Source organism: Cavia porcellus, unplaced genomic scaffold, assembly GCF_034190915.1.
Source record: "Cavia porcellus strain 051 isolate PalLab524CR breed Dunkin Hartley unplaced genomic scaffold, mCavPor4.1 scaffold_24, whole genome shotgun sequence".
In the NCBI taxonomy this organism is placed as follows: Eukaryota; Metazoa; Chordata; class Mammalia; order Rodentia; family Caviidae; genus Cavia; species Cavia porcellus.
Window position 1 is genome coordinate 28,690,351 of NW_026947507.1, and position 16,189 is coordinate 28,706,539.

At 43.9% G+C, this 16,189-nt stretch overlaps 1 protein-coding gene across 1 annotated transcript; it reads right to left on the reverse strand.

Moving 5' to 3' along the window:
- Window positions 1-1,639: 1,639 nt before the first annotated feature.
- On the reverse strand, window positions 1,640-9,273 carry LOC134472693 (syncytin-1-like). The gene is made up of 2 exons (XM_063234795.1): window positions 9,234-9,273; window positions 1,640-3,951 (listed from the first exon to the last, which is right to left on the reverse strand). Exon 2 carries the CDS (start codon window positions 3,774-3,776, stop codon window positions 2,058-2,060), a length of 1,719 nt encoding a protein of 572 aa, XP_063090865.1. The 5' UTR covers window positions 3,777-3,951; window positions 9,234-9,273; the 3' UTR covers window positions 1,640-2,057.
- Window positions 9,274-16,189: the final 6,916 nt, after the last annotated feature.

Here is a 16,189-nt window from a genome sequence, read left to right on the forward strand (position 1 = left end):
CAGAGCGCCAAGTCCCACTGGAGGTCTCCAGTAAGACATTCTCTGCACTTGTGGACATAGAGACCATGCATAGTTTCTTCTTGAGTTTTCAGGCCACTATATTAAGTCTTTAGTCTCTATAGTGGGTGTTGATGGCCAACCTATGCAGCCTTTGCAGACAGAGCTTATTCCATGCAGGGTTCCAGGCTCCTTTCTTCTCTGGTTGACCCCATAGTTTGAAACATCTCATCCCACCTGCGCTACCCATGCTATGCCTATTTTAATTTGTCTCAGGGATCCTTCAGTTTTTCTTTGCATTCCCCAATATCTCATAGCTTCCAAACATTTACAGGGACTTAAACCTATAATTAAGCACCTTTTCAACAATGGCTTTCTTAAACCTATCCATTCACCCTGTGATGCTCCCATTCTCCCAGTACTCAAGCCTGATGGGTCTTATCGTCTAGTGCAGGACCTTGGGGTAATCAATAGTGTCATTACCCCAATCCACCCAGTGGTGCCAAACCCTTATACCATGCTCTCTGGAGCTTGCTGGACTGCCATCCTGGTTCACAACACTCAAGCTAAGTGGTGTCCTTCCAGCCCTAAATGTAACCATCCTGAGTGGTCACTTTATTTTCTCTTGCCCACCCTCTGTCTCACAAAGGCCTCTTAGCCACAACTCTCAGGCTAACTCATGCTTTGCTATCCAATTTGGCTCCTAATTCCTTGTATTCTATTAATTGTCTGTTTTATAGCAGGACACTTGACAGTCCTTTCTAAAGACTCCCACATCATACATGAAGTTCATCTTCATGTTGTTCTACATGACAACTATCTTAGTTCTCTCTACCTTCAGCTGTTTAGTCAAATGTGACATCCCTGAGGGCCTAGGTTCTTACCTCCCTTATAGTGACACAGCCATGGCCCTCTCCACCCCTATTATTCTTTCCAGGGCAACCCCTGCACCAGAGACAAGTCCTACCTACCTACACTTTTAACTGTTACCTTTTAAGATGAGGGAATAATCACCCCTCATAACCTCACTCCTCCTAACCCCACACTTATTTTTCAGAATTCTACCTTACCGTGGTCCTGATGGAACAGCATATTTAAATCAAAGGCACCTTCCTTTTACCTGCCCTGGGTCCTTAAATATGATAGTGGCGCCTTGCTCTTTGTTTTTCCAGTCTAAGATGCAGGTATTGACCAATGATGAAGTTGTACTGACTTAAACTGTCGATGTCGCTCCCGGCCTGCAGGAAGAACACGCGACAGATTTTGATAGTGTGTAACCTTGCCTTTATTTGTCTCCACGTGGGCCCCGCGAGGCCTCCTCTCTGCCACCAGCCCTTTCTCGCCGGTGGACTTTCTCTATCCCTCTTTGTGCTTCCTCTCGTGGCGGGAAAGGCATTCACTTTTATAGGGCAACAGTAGCCAATCAGTTTAAAGCGCGCGATGCGGGCTGACTGGCTAACATCAGCTGTTGCTAGGCAGACTATCTTACAGAGCGGGTTGTTTAAGTCGCCAGCACAATCAGGGGGCAGGAAGCAGGCGCCAACTTGACTCACTCGATGGGAGGGGCAATCTAGCTCAGGCTCCGCTCCCACCCACAGGCCCTACGTCCGCCAAGTAAGGCGACCGGTGTAGGCCGAGGCTCCCAACATCTCCCCCTATTTTATTTACTTTGAATGAATGTATGCATCGCAGCCCGCCCTGGATCGAGTGCAGAGGCTTATGCCCTGTGTTGAGGCCCACCGTAGGCCCTTGGCTTGGACCCTGGTCGGCCGTCCCCGGGTCCACCAAGGCCTTGAGACCCTCGTCCTTTTTCCAGGGCCAGGAGTGAACTGGACGGAACCTGGATGCACATAGGCATGCACTCATGCCCCTCCGTGCGATCCCCTTGGAGAGACATCTAGATCTGGGCAGATTCTAGTAATCCAGCGGCTTTCGTGCAGTATGGGGTAGGGCCTGGCTTAGGTCGAGTCGTGCTGGGGAGGCACGCTCTTACCCGTCATTGACTCACCTACCCTGCTGTGTAGTGTCAATAGGGAAGGAGTGCGGAAGACCCGCCACATCTAGACCCGGTCGTAGGCCAGTCGAGCGAGCCATGCGTAAGCCTGGGGGTCATTGTGCCCATCACGGGCTGCTGCCAGGGCCGCATGGGCAACCAGGCGTACTTGACGCCGGGCCGCTGCAAGGCGCCCATTAATAAATGATGTGACCCATCGGAGCAAGCATGGTCCTATAAGTAAGAGCAGAAGCAAGGAGCACAGGGGACCTAACAATGGTAAAATATAGGGGAGCAAGCCATTCCAGGCTCCCCAAAAGGGGTTGTCTTGTAGTTCTTTTCTTCTCTTTTCTAGGTCTTCTTGCAGTTTTTTTAATCGGTCTCGAACGATTCCGGACTTGTTGGCATAAAAGCAGCATCTTTCCTGTAAGGCAATACAGATACCTCCCCTCTCTACAGTGAGTAGATCTAGGCCCCTTCTATTCTGTAGAACAATTTGATCTTGTATCTCCTGAAGGGTTCTCTCAACTATAGACATGTCTTCTATCAATTGCTTGGATAACTGAGTATATTTGGTTAATGAAACTCCTAGGCCCGCAGTCCCGGCGGCCAGGGCTCCAGTTATCCCCAGACCAGCCAAGAGAGGTAAAATCAGTACATCTCTCTTATGTCTTTTTATAAAGGTGTCCACAGCTGGGATGGGCATGGGTTGGTCCCCAGGGACAATACCAATGTCAGGCAACAAGTAAGCTAGGCCACATAGGCCGGTCCAATTACTGGGCAGGTAGGTATAAGCATGACCATTGCCGCAAGCAAATACTTTGCCAAAGGGGGCACATAGCGGCGAGCTACTACTTACATTGGTTATGGACTCACACGAGGCGACTGCCAGCGTTCCAACAACAATATCATAACTATTATTTTGTGGGTACTTTTGGAAACAGGATGCATTAAACTGTCCCATAAACTGGACCCGAAATGGAGGCCCATGTGAGCAATTATAGGGTGTGCTATAATTGTAAGGTTCACTTTCATAGTCTCTAAACGGCATGGCTAGCGGCCATGATTCTCCCATCATCATACACAGCCAACAATCGGAGGCCAGCCCTGGGTCAGTAAGATTGAGTGCTTTGTGGGTAGCCTCTAATATGGATTCAGTAGCGGGGTCAAGGTTAATGCCTCGGGATTTTGGGCGTAGGAGTGGATGGTAATTGACTTCAGGGAACGGATTTAATTGTTCCCATCGCTCGATGACCTGTTCCTGCCGGTACTGGTCTTGGACCCCTCCACCGTCAGAGATGTGAACGGGAGCGGTCATAGACCAACAGACCGTTTCTCCAACCTCTCCATTACAACCCGACTGCATGAATGGAGAACTGCCTACAGCAGCGGGAATATGGTTAGGGGCAACAGGGCTTTTAGTTGTAGTTAGCGTTGCCATCCAATAGGTTGTACTCTTAAGTTTGCATTGTTTTGTCTCTGCATAGCATGTAACATGCATGGATTCCTCAAACTTAGTGCAGGGACATGTGGCGAGATCACCAGGCCCTGAGGGACTCACCTTAGGCTTAAGTATGCACTGATAGGATGGTTGACTAAATCCTCCTGCAGTGGAGGGGTACACAACTGAGAATGCTGTTTTATCCCCACAATCGGTCCCTGGTCCTTTTTTGGCGCTAGGTGGTATACTGCTTACCGTGCCACCTCCGCAATCGCACGGACTGCCAAGAAGGCTCGTGCGAAGATCTATTCCAGAAGCGGGGCCCCCCAGCCCCGCATGTACCATACTTATCCTGAGGAGTGCTAGGACAACGCCCCCAACGAAAAAAGCAGCCTTTTTCGGGTTTATCTGGCTGTCAGGCCTGCTGCTGGTCTCCGGCAGGACAGGATTAGTCTTCAGTCGAAGGGCTTGTCGCACGCGTCAGTCTTTCTGGGACCCACAATGGTTCTCGTCCCGGTTCCTGCGGGAAAACACAAACCGCACCTCGGTTCCAGCTGACTACCGGATCCGGGCCCATCCATTGTCCCGTCAGGACATCTTTCCATTTTACCCATCCCTTATTGCTAGGAGATGGATTACAATGCTCCATAGCCGGGGGGTGGTTGTTATTGTTCAGGTTTAAAAAATTGTATGTGAATAGTGCCATGGATAGCCGTGCCTTTGGGGGCAGGCCCTGGCCTACTCCCCCTTTTTGTTTACATAAGATTTCTTTGAGGCTTTTATGAGCTCTTTCAATAATTCCTTGGCCTTGAGGATTATATAGGATACCATGTTTTAAGTGTACTTCCATAGTCTTACAGAACTCATTGAAGGCTTTTCCTGTATAGGCTGGTCCGTTGTCTGTCTTTAATATTTTGGGCTTGCCCCACGCGGCCCAAGCCGCTAAGCAGTGATTGATCACATTAGATACCTTTTCACCTGTCTCTGTAGTTGCGAATATAATATGAGAACAGGTGTCCGTGGAGACATGGACATACTTAAGAGATCCAAATTCTGTCATGTGTGTGACATCCATTTGCCAAATATCGCCAGGGATCAACCCTCTGGGGTTAACCCCCATTGATATGGCAGGCGTGTGTGTGGCGCATGAGCCGCACAGTCGCACGATGTCCCGCGCGTCAGCCCTGGAGATGCGGTACTGGTTGGCTAGCGTCCTGGCATTGACATGGAATTTGTCATGGAACTGACGGGCTTGCTCTATTGGAGATAACATATTGAAAATCCATAACGGGCGAGTGGCCGCGTCAGCAGCCGCATTGCCCTGTACCATCGGCCCTGGTAGGTGTGTATGTGCTCTTATGTGAGTGATGTATATTTTGTTGTGTCTATTTATGAGCAATGTCTGGATAGACAAAAACAAGTTAGTTACTTTGGAGGTTGGTTTAATTGGGCCTGCAGTCTCAAGGACCTGCATGGCATTGACAACATATTTTGAATCAGAAACAATATTAAGGGCCCCTGGGAACTTCTCGAGGACGGTTTGTATAATTTGTAACTCCACCACCTGTGGTTGATCTGGTTCAAACTGTATGTTAACTGGAGGCATGCCTGAGACCACATAGGCCCCTATCCCGGTTTTTGACCCATCAGTATAGACTGTTGTTGCAGGAGTAAGGGGTGCAGGGGCGGTGATTTTTGGAAATATCACCGGATGTTGAGTAATAAACTGTAGTATAGGGTCCTTAGGGAATTGATTGTCTATCTCCCCAAGAAATACACATCTCAGGATGGCCCAAGTATCTATGCAAGCAGTCAGAATTTTTATTTGAGAAGCGGTATAAGGCACCCGAATAGCGTGAGGCATGGAGCCAAAATGCTGGATGGCTCTACTATGTGCCTCCAGAGCCAGAGAAGCAACTGCTTCCGGGTAATGTTCAATAATCTTGGCAGGTGAAACCTTAGGGTGCACCCACAGAAGTGGTCCTTTCTGCCAAATCACTGCCGTGGGCTGGGAACTGGTCTGCAACAAGCAGACCTCAAAAGGCTGTTCTGGGTCAATTCTCTGTAATGTAGCTTTGCTTAGGGCCTCTTCTATCTTCTTTAGAGCAACTCTGGCCTCTGGGGTGAACTCTCTAGGGGAGGCAATATCCGGATCCCCTCTCAGGAGATCAAACAGGGGCTTTAAGTCCGAATTAGGGATGTGCAAGTAAGGTCTGATCCAATTTATATCTCCCAGTAACTTTTGCATGTCATTTAGGGTTGTAAGATTATCTGTTCTGATGGTTACCTTCTGTGGAGAAATCGATGTAGGGGAGACTTTGGTACCCAAGTAAGTCACTATGTCTCCTCCTTGAATCTTGTCAGGGGCAATATGTAAATTAGCCTTTCTCAGGGCCTTGACCAGTTGGCCTAGCATATCCTCTAACCTATTTATGTCCTTCGCACTGATCAGCAGATCATCCATGTAATGAATGCACCTAACTCTGGGGAAGGCTTTGCGTAGGGGGGCCAGTAGGGAATCAAGGTAAATCTGACACATAGTGGGACTGTTGGCCATACCTTGGGGCAGCGTTATCCACTCGTATCTGAGATCAGGGCTTTCTTGGTTAATGGTGGGTAAGGTAAAGGCGAACCTATGGGTGTCCTCTGGATGCAGGGGGATTGAGAAGAAACAGTCTCTAAGATCTATAACATAAACTGGCCAGGACTGAGGGATGGCTGAGAGAGCTGGCAGCCCCCTCTGGACCGCCCCCAGGGGCTGCATCTGCGCGTTGACCGCCCTTAGATCATGGAGCAGCCTCCACTTACCTGATTTCTTTCTAATAACAAAAACAGGGGTATTCCAAGGGGAGGTTGATGGCTTTATGTGCCCTGCCTGAAGCTGGGTTTTGACTATCTCGGTTAACGCTAAAAGCTTCTCCTTGGGTAGGGGCCACTGAGGTACCCAAACCGGATTCAGGGACTTTCAAGTGATCTTAATTGGAGTAGGCAGGAGAACTTCCTCAGCGGCCCCTAGGAAAAACCCAGCCCGTGTCTACTTTCCCTTTTTTCTACAGGTACGGGAGATGTCCGGCCCTGCAGGGCAGAGCCCAGGCCCTTGCCGGGGACATATCCCTGATTCTTAAGTATACCCTTGGCTTGGGGAGAGCAGGTGGATGTAAGAGTGACATCCATCTGAGTGAGGATGTCTCTTCCCCACAAAGATACCGGCAGCTGTAGAACAAAAGGTTGAAAATGTCCTTGGTGACCCTCCTCATCACACCAAGGCAGGGTCACGGCACTAACCTGGGGGGCAGCCACCATCCCCAACCCTTGGAGTGTGTTGTCAGCTGTATTGGTGGGCCAGCTAGAAGGCCAGTCCCTCTTGGAGACAATGGAGCGGTCTGCCCCTGTATCCAGGAGTCCTGTTATATTTCTACCATTAACCCTGAGCGAGAGCATGGGTCTTTTATCAAGAGTCATATGAAGTCCTTCAAAAATTTCTCCAGAGGAGCCAAAACCCTGATCCCCTCTAACCCGTTGTCTAGACTGGAATCTCTCATGGAGACTGGGTAGCAATAAAAGTTGTGCTATCTTATCCCCCTCATTAATCACCATGGTCCCTACATGAGATTGGACCATAATCTTAATGTTTCCTGTGTAGTCTGAGTCTATAACCCCAGGGAGCACGGTAAGGCCCCGGAGGGCTGTGGAGGACCATCCAATCACTAAACCAACTGACTTTTCAGGTAGCGGTCCTTTGAAGGTGGTCCCGACCACCTGAACGCCCATATCGGGCGTTAATAGGAGTCTGGAGGCGACACAGAGGTCCACGCCTGCTGACCCAGGGGTAGCCCTTGTGGAGGGCTGCCACCTTGTGTTGTCCTGTCTAGGGGGCGGGGGCCCGTCCGTAAGGAGGGCCCCCTCTGGCCGTTTTTTGGCTCCTGAATCCCCCTGCCACTAATGCGGTTTCCCTGGGCATCAAAAACTGATCTGCAATCTTTCGCTTTGTGTGTTCCCTTCCTGCATCGTTCGCACACGCCTATTGGCCCTTCCCGTGTATTAACACTGTGCGGACAGTCTCTCCTAATATGCCCTGGTTCCCCGCAGCCAAAACATCCTTTGGGCTTACGATCTCGCTTAGGTCCAGAAGCATCCTTAGCTTGTGCTGTCGCGGCTACAAAGGCCGCCGCAAGCTTTGCTGCAGTCATCTGCCCTCCAATCTCCCTACAAATCCTAATCCAAGCATTGAGATCCTTGTTTTTATGCGGGGCAAGAGCCGCTTTGCACTCTGTTGTGCATTGTTTAAAAATGAGTTGTTTGATCAGGGGCTTTGCCACCTCTTGGTTTGAAAAAACTTTATCGCCCGCGTCTTGCATCCTAGCCACGAAATCAACAAATGGCTCTGTGGCACCCTGCACTATCTTAGAAAGGCATAATGAGGCCGCCCCCGCACCGTTCACCTGTTTCCATGCGCGGAGCCCAATATTAGAGATTTGGTCATACACCTCATTGGGGAACTGAGTTTGGTCATCCCTATATTTGCCTGAGCCCTGGAGCATATCTTCGTTCCACCTTGCATGCCCCCTGCTAACATTCTTTTCTGCTTGCTCGATGGCAAACTCGGCATACCAGGCTCGCCAATCAAGATAACTACCCGAAGGAAGGCATGCCTTGGCCAGCTGCATCCAATCACCTGGTGTAAGAGGCTGAGAGGCAAGATTCTCTAGCATAGCTATAGTATAAGGAGCTGTGGGCCCGAAGGTCGTGACAGCGCTTTTTAATTCTCTAATCTGTTTTATTTCAAATGGTTCCCAAACATTGCGCCCTTGGCCTGGGGCCATTTGCACAGGATATACTCCATAAAGACCGTAATCCATTCCTTGCATCGGTGGATCCCCTCCGGGCCATCGTTCACCCCTCCATAACCGCCCATGAAAATATCGTCCGCCCCACGGCGCAGCGTCATAAGACGGCGGTCGCGACAGAGTGGAACGGGGCGTCACTTCCTGTGCCGGCTGAGAGAAGGGAGGGTTCCCTGTAGCGGCCTCTCGGCGGGGAGCCGCTTCTGGAAAAGAGCTCCAGGGCGGAGCGGATGGCTCTCTGTCTCCTCCCCGCCAGAGAGCGCTCAGGGGCCCTTTCTCCTCTCTTTGCTTTTCCCGGGCAGCGCACGCACACAATTCCAATTCACGGCGCAACTCGGCATAGGGGTTTTTGGCCTCTCGGCTTCCTGCCCCACCTTCTGGTTCCTCCTCGCTATCTAAGTCGGAGGACTCTAGAGCTTGGGTGTCCTCTATCTTTCCCTGGATTTTTTCCCCCTGGACAGATCCCTCCCGAGAGCATTCCGACTTTGCCTGTTCAAAAGCCTTGCGTGCGTCTATGATTTCCGCGTCTCTAACTGCTGACGGGAACCCCTTCCCCTCCCCTTCAAGGCACGCATGTATCATTTCCCACAGGGGGCGAATAGCCGGTGAAATATCCCCTTCCAATTCCGCCGAGGCGAGGTCCCCGCCTAACTTCTCCCATGACGGCAGGTTTAAATGCCCCGTGGGTAAAAACCAGGGAGCTACCCTATCTACCTCTGCTATGAATAGTTCCAGTGTTTTTTGACCTACCCTGAGGTCTCTAGCTTTTAAAAGCTTTCTAAGGGCCTTTACCAAGGGCCGCGCCTCCGCGCTCGGTAAATTACCCATCTCTAACCTCTAAGGGCTGTAACTCACCTCGTGTGACTTAAAGAACCCGTCACCTACGCGTGAGCCTGAGGGGAGTCTAAAAGCCCTGTAGGTGCGCGCCACCCAGAGCCCAGGCTTATCCCCAACTCACCTGTCCGGCAGCACCACGCTGGAGCGTTGCACACCACCGCTGTGTCTTGGGGTTGATCAGTCCCCGTGCGGGTCACCAAATGTCGATGTCGCTCCCGGCCTGCAGGAAGAACACGCGACAGATTTTGATAGTGTGTAACCTTGCCTTTATTTGTCTCCACGTGGGCCCCGCGAGGCCTCCTCTCTGCCACCAGCCCTTTCTCGCCGGTGGACTTTCTCTATCCCTCTTTGTGCTTCCTCTCGTGGCGGGAAAGGCATTCACTTTTATAGGGCAACAGTAGCCAATCAGTTTAAAGCGCGCGATGCGGGCTGACTGGCTAACATCAGCTGTTGCTAGGCAGACTATCTTACAGAGCGGGTTGTTTAAGTCGCCAGCACAATCAGGGGGCAGGAAGCAGGCGCCAACTTGACTCACTCGATGGGAGGGGCAATCTAGCTCAGGCTCCGCTCCCACCCACAGGCCCTACGTCCGCCAAGTAAGGCGACCGGTGTAGGCCGCGGCTCCCAACATTAAACACCTGGTACCAGCTTCTACAAGGGCATCAACCGTCATCCTATCAATCTTCCTAAACCCCACTAAGGTGCCCGCCCTTTCAGCAGGACATAGTAGGAGAGAGACTTCGACCTTTTCCTAACAATACAAAGATGGGAAGGAAAGACTGTTGCCTTAGTAGAAATTATGGCAGTGGTCTAACATGGCAGAAGGCCAAAGCGAGAATGCCTACCACAACCTACTTTTTCCTCAGCCTTAATTGCAACTCCCCTTCCTGTTTGCATGCAAAGAAAATTCCAGTCAGTTCATCACACCTCATCAATGCCCACCCTAAGTGCCACCCCAGTTAGAAGTTACATATATATATATATATATATATATATATATATATATATCCAGCCAGAGTAAGCCAGTCCACTTGTGGTCATGGAGTTCTCTACATGTCCTTGGAATAAAGGCTATCTTAACTTTATATTCTCTCTTTTATCATGCTGAAAACTCTTTCATCTGGTGTGAGTTCGTGTCCTCTAAAATCAAAGAATGAATTTTAGGAACAATAGTGTTTAAGAGTCGAATATATTTATTGAGAGAAAAAAGCTTCTTCCAAGAGAGAGTCAGAAAGGGTTCTGAGTTTCCAAGGATCCCAAGTTTTCTAGGTATTTTTATAGAGTAAAAACTGCAAGGTGAGGCATGTCCAAGGTGGGGAAATGGGAACTTGAAGGCAGAGGGCCATTGAGGTGGGAAAGAACTATGGTCAGCCAATAAGACTACAAGTGTAATTGCTCAGGCACAATTGATTAAAGTGGGATCCAAGGGGAGGTGAGTCATGTACCAAGTGGAAACAAGGCTTTTGCCTGTAGGGGGGTAGGTTATTGGCTTTTTCTAGCTTCCTCAAGGTGATAAAGAAATCAAGGCAATTCCTGTTTAGAATACCATTCCCTGAGATTCATCCTTAGGGTGTGGGTGCATTTGTTTTGTCTTTCGTCTGGAGATCTGGCTGGTAAGGGTAAGTGTTTGTTTTCCCTCATAGTTACAAGTTATCTGGTTTTCTACACTGGCTCATTTAAAGGCTCAGCCCTGTCTGCCTGTCTGTAATATTTATATTCAACTTCCTATAACAAGTGTAAATCTGTAAATCCACATTTAAATCTGTAACAATTACAAAGCTCATATATTGTTCTTATATAACACACAGTATGTTTTCAATGCCATTTTAAATCCCTGTAAAGTGAATGAGAACATTAATTAAATTTTTTGTTTAATGAAATTAATTAGTTCAGCCAACAAAAGCAGCAAATTCCAGAGCTAAGTACAATACTACTTCTTGATATTGAACAAAAAAGCAAAAATTTACCTTTGCTTCAATTCAGTATATTCAATTGAAAAATAATAAGGTTTACTTACTAAAGCCATAGTGGCTGGATGTGATGGTGCATGCCTGGAAATCCAGATGAGGAAGCCTTAGGTTCAAGGTCAATTTGAACTTAAGCCTACACAGCAAGACACGGTCTCAGTTGAACAAACTGAAATAACAAACAAACAAAAAAGAAACGGATAATAAGGCAATGGTTGAGCTTCCCAGAAAATTACAGTAAAATACCTAGCAAAAAACATCTTAGCAACATTTAAAGAAAGAGTATTGATCAGTGGTAAAAGCCATGGACAGAGTTTGACTATTAGGCAATGAACCTTGGCTCTGTCTTCAATGTGTTTAGCCAATTTACTTGAAAATTGCAGGTTGAGTTTAGGCAAGCTACTTGACATTTCTGTGGCTCGGTTTTCTCATCTGTGAAGTGCGTGGGAGAAGATTACAATAATTAATACATGTGAAAGCACTTAAAGTGGTACCTGGTTGCTTAGTAAGCACTATAGAAGTTATTAAGAATAGAAGAGAAAAAAGCAGTCAATATCCTGATATTTTTTGTGTCCATCTCATTTTTCTTCAGAGATGAGAATATAAAAATTGCTATTCTTCTTTCTTCTTTAAGGAAATTTATAATCCAAAGAAATTAGGTGACCTCTGAAGGTCAACAAAATTATCAGTGTAGAAAGGAAAGCACAAACTCAGCACCAACTCAACATACACAATATTAACTTTCTTTTCATGGCTCATAAATGTCTTCACTTATAGTGTACTTACTTTATAAGGTATAATCTTTCAAAACATTACCAATAGCTTAAAACATCCATCTGAAAGAGTAATTATTTACAGAAATTTTATAATACAGTAATTTTATTTGCATTTTAGTCAGTGTTAAATACTGGTATCATGTATGACGCTTTTTAGTTTCTTTGTGTATAAGATTTATAAGCATCAATCTTAAAATAAAAAAGGTAAGTTGCATACATATTTCTCAGACTTTAGCAGATATTACATTACAGTATCATTTTGACTTGTTTCAGATGAAAATCATATAATTTGTGGAAAGATTTAAAATAACATATTTTTGGGGTAGAGACAAATTGAAAGTGGAGTTAGGGGAAGCTTGGAAAATGCACACTAACTTTCCCAAATAGCTTCAGAACTATGGCCGGGTGACATGAATCTTTGGCATTTCTCAAAAATCTCAAACATTGAAAATAAACACAAGTAGGAACTTGTAACATTAAGGTAAACTATTCAGTAATATTTACCCAGCAACACAGTGTTTCTTGGAATGATACGTGTGTAAATATTACACATTTTTCTCTTTTAGAGTAATTTGTTCCAGGTGTTCATCATTTTCACTCCAAACAACAAATACTTTTTCAGACCTAATTTATCTATCTGGAGAAAGACAGGTAACAAGTGAGGGCAAAATATCTGTGACTGTTAGATGATTTTGTAAAATAATTAACAGAAATTTTTAATTTGGATCTGTTTCTTTTTATAAAATAACATTACAACAAAATAAGTACAATGTATACTGTATTTGGCTTAAAAATAATTTCTTCACTCCAGGATTGGTCTTGTCAGCCACCTAAATCACTGGTGATGGAAGCTATTGACTTGTTAATTACAACATGATTTCACACATATGTCTTATTCACAGGAGCATTACATGTCTGTCTCAATCTCCCTTTACTTTCTATAATTTTGTTTATTTGAATTTATTTCCATTTCCTCCCCGGGCATGTAAATCTTTTATTGGGGCTTTATCACATTGGGGGAAATATATTTGAAATAAAGCTTTAACCTGATGACTATTTAATGTGAGGGGAAACACGAGATTAAGGAGATAGAATACAGTTTGCATTAGTTACCATATGCTCAGTGTTTAATACATTTCAAATATTCCAGTCCCACATAAACACTTTTAGGTCACACTTCTAAGCAGAAGAGAAGTCAATCACTTGATCACCTAGCTAGGAAGGAAACCTAGCCATTCACCCAGCATCGGATATGCATTATAAGTCTGTGCCCTTCTTCCTTTTATTTTTTGATAACATGGAAATTCTCTTTGATGTTTCAATTCTATATTATGAAGAAAACTGCAAATCATTTTGTATTAAGAAAGCCTCATAAATATCCCTGAAAAATGTACGGTACCAAATACTGCTGATAGCTTCTAGTTGTGTTTATAATTACCTTTGATAAGAAATAACTTCCTGACAATTTTAGCAGGTAATAGCACATTCTCCATTTCAATAATAGGAATATTTGAGGGCTAGAAACTTCAAAATGGAAACATAATTTGTAGAGAATCTTAATTTTATTCTTCCATAATGGCTACAATCTGAATTTCTTTAATATCAGTGATGATATTGTAATGTTTTACCAGCAAAAACAATCTCCCTTGTCCTTGTAGTGCCTCAGGCAAGTTCATTTTAGCCCTGGATTTGATGTCTGCATTCAGATAAGTGTTCATTTAAAACATGCTCTAGAATATACTGTAAGGGAAATCTGTTAAACCCTTATAAATATCACACTTCCTATTTCAGTTCACGCTACAGGAAAAAATGGCAAATAATGAAACCAAAAAGATAATTAAATTTATATCATTAATGTCACATACTACTGCTCTACTAATCAATTTCAAAGGCACTGAAATCAGTATTCATGTATTAATTATGAAGGATGTCACCATTCCTGGGGGTGTAATGTTCTGGGCCATAAGTTGTGGCTCCTGTTTTTATTCTCTTATTTTTGATTTTTGGAAAGAAAATAAGACACGAAACAGAAGTCATTTTATTTTACAATTGCCACTACCCAAACATGAGGAAGTTAATGTCGATACATACAATTGATCTGACAAAATTATATTGAATTTTCACAGTGTTTAATCCTAATAGAACCATACTATAAATCTTTAAACAGTGGGTCATTATAAATGGAATTATCCTTGAAAACATTCCTTTAAAATGTGAGTTTTAATGAGAAGGGGATCTGGAGGAACTGACTTACTAGGAATCCCTTCAAAAAAATATAAATAAAAGGAAAATCAGCTGGCTCCTAGATAAGCAACTAGCGAATGTCATATTCTACAGATTTTGCACAAATACCATTGCAGCCCTTGACAACTACTAAGAAACAAGTAAGCCTTTGTGATAAAATCTTCATGTTTCTGGGCATTTTACTTATTTTTCACAGTTGATGATAATACCGTGGCCCTAATCATCCCCTAAAGGAATTAAAAATCACCTTTATCCAGCATTTTTCATGTCAGCTTCTCTCCTAATGGTTATTTTGTGATGATAGACAGATGTAAAAGATATAAAATCATTAAAAGTTGTTTTGTTAACAGATATCTTTATTTTCCTAATAATATATGATGTCTATTGTACCATTCTTAAGATTTGTTTGTCAGATAAGGTCTTGATTTACAGAGCTTCAGCAACACAACCTATGTAACTGCTGTTCTGGCATGACCATGTGAATTATCCTACTTCTGTGACAACTTCACAAAGACAAGTATTTATCTCAAATCCTCAATGTACTTATCTACAACTCAACGATGGTTTTGGAACATATATATGTATGGAATGCTATACAAATTTAGGAAAAATGATATTTAAATTATTTAATTTTGACAAATGGAAACCCTAAATATGCCAGGAAGAGAAAAAATTTCAAGTGAATAAAAGAATAAACTTTACCTCAGATTTCATATTAGTCATGAATCTTTCTCAAGCCCTACCACTTCTTCTGATTTACATCATTAGTATTAGAATATATTTACATGCAGTGATACTACCATGAAAGCAATCGTTGTGTGTGGTTGGTACATGTTCATGACACATCTTATTTCTTTTTACATATCCTTCCCCTAGCCTACTTTTTCCTCCCTGCATTTCTTAATCCCATTCCTATTTGTCAAAGATCCGTCTTCCCTCACCTCTTTTTAGACTTTTTTCTATACTCTCTCCCCACTGAATTTCCATGGTGATACATAATACTTTTTTCTCTCTTTCTTTTTTGTGGAACTTAACTATGTCTAATACAGTTTGCTTATCAAGATGAAACTAGTAAATACAGTAGATATGGGAAGGAGATGAGAAAATAATGAGAAATACGTTATGTATGTGTTAGGCATATGTACCAACTCTCCACGGTGATGCTAATTAGCATGTATTCTAACATGTACTACTAAAAATGGGAAATCAAATAGGAAATAAAAGCAAATATTTCAAACCATTTTATTTTTTTAAAACTATATTTACTATAATTTTCCTATAAATGCCTTTTAAATCTCAGCAACAAAGAAACACTAGATATAGCTGATGAAGAAAATTTGTTAGGAGGAAATTAAACAACTTCAATTACCACTGTAACAACATAAGAGAAGGGAGGATGAGCATGAACAACTACAGGTTGCAATGTGAAAGATAAGAAGGTACCTGGCAATTAAACTGATTACTGCAAAACAAGTCCAGTAGTTACTGAGCAGTGAAAATGCCTTAATGGAAAATTATATAAAGAGGTTTCAGGCTTACAGAATTGGAAAAAATGGTACGAGGAACAGAATTTATTAAAATTCAAGTGTGCTTTAACAATTAAGGAGTATTTATTACCCTTTTCCTCAGTAGAGATTAGACAAATATGATAACAACTGCAGTATTTACTCAAAGCAATACAGTAAAGTCTTAACAAGGTTTAATAAGGTGTAATATTTTGACAAACTACAATATGTCTCAATGTTATTTCACTGGAAATATCATTTGTCAGTCCCACATGGATGCTTCAGCATCCTTTGACAGCTATGATACTTCCATTCATTTCATAGCTCAAGGATAAGAATTTGCTCATCTTTTACAGAGACATTCTCTCATTTTTTGAAGTCTAATAAACAAATTGAAAGAAGACAAGCAACATTTTGCATGAAAAACTGTTATAACATTTAGTATCCTGACATGATTGGAGTCATATTATCCCCCAGATAATTTCTGAAAGAATACTTAGTTGATATGACTATTTTGTCCAGAAATGGTAGAAAACAATGCTAAAAACATCTCAAAAAATGAAATTATTGCACCTGGTGAATATA

What these genes read in the sequence shown, in the direction of transcription:
- LOC134472693 (XM_063234795.1), bottom strand. Translation starts at nt 3,776, where the DNA reads ATGGTACATGCGGGGCTGGGGGGCCCCGCTTCTGGAATAGATCTTCGC.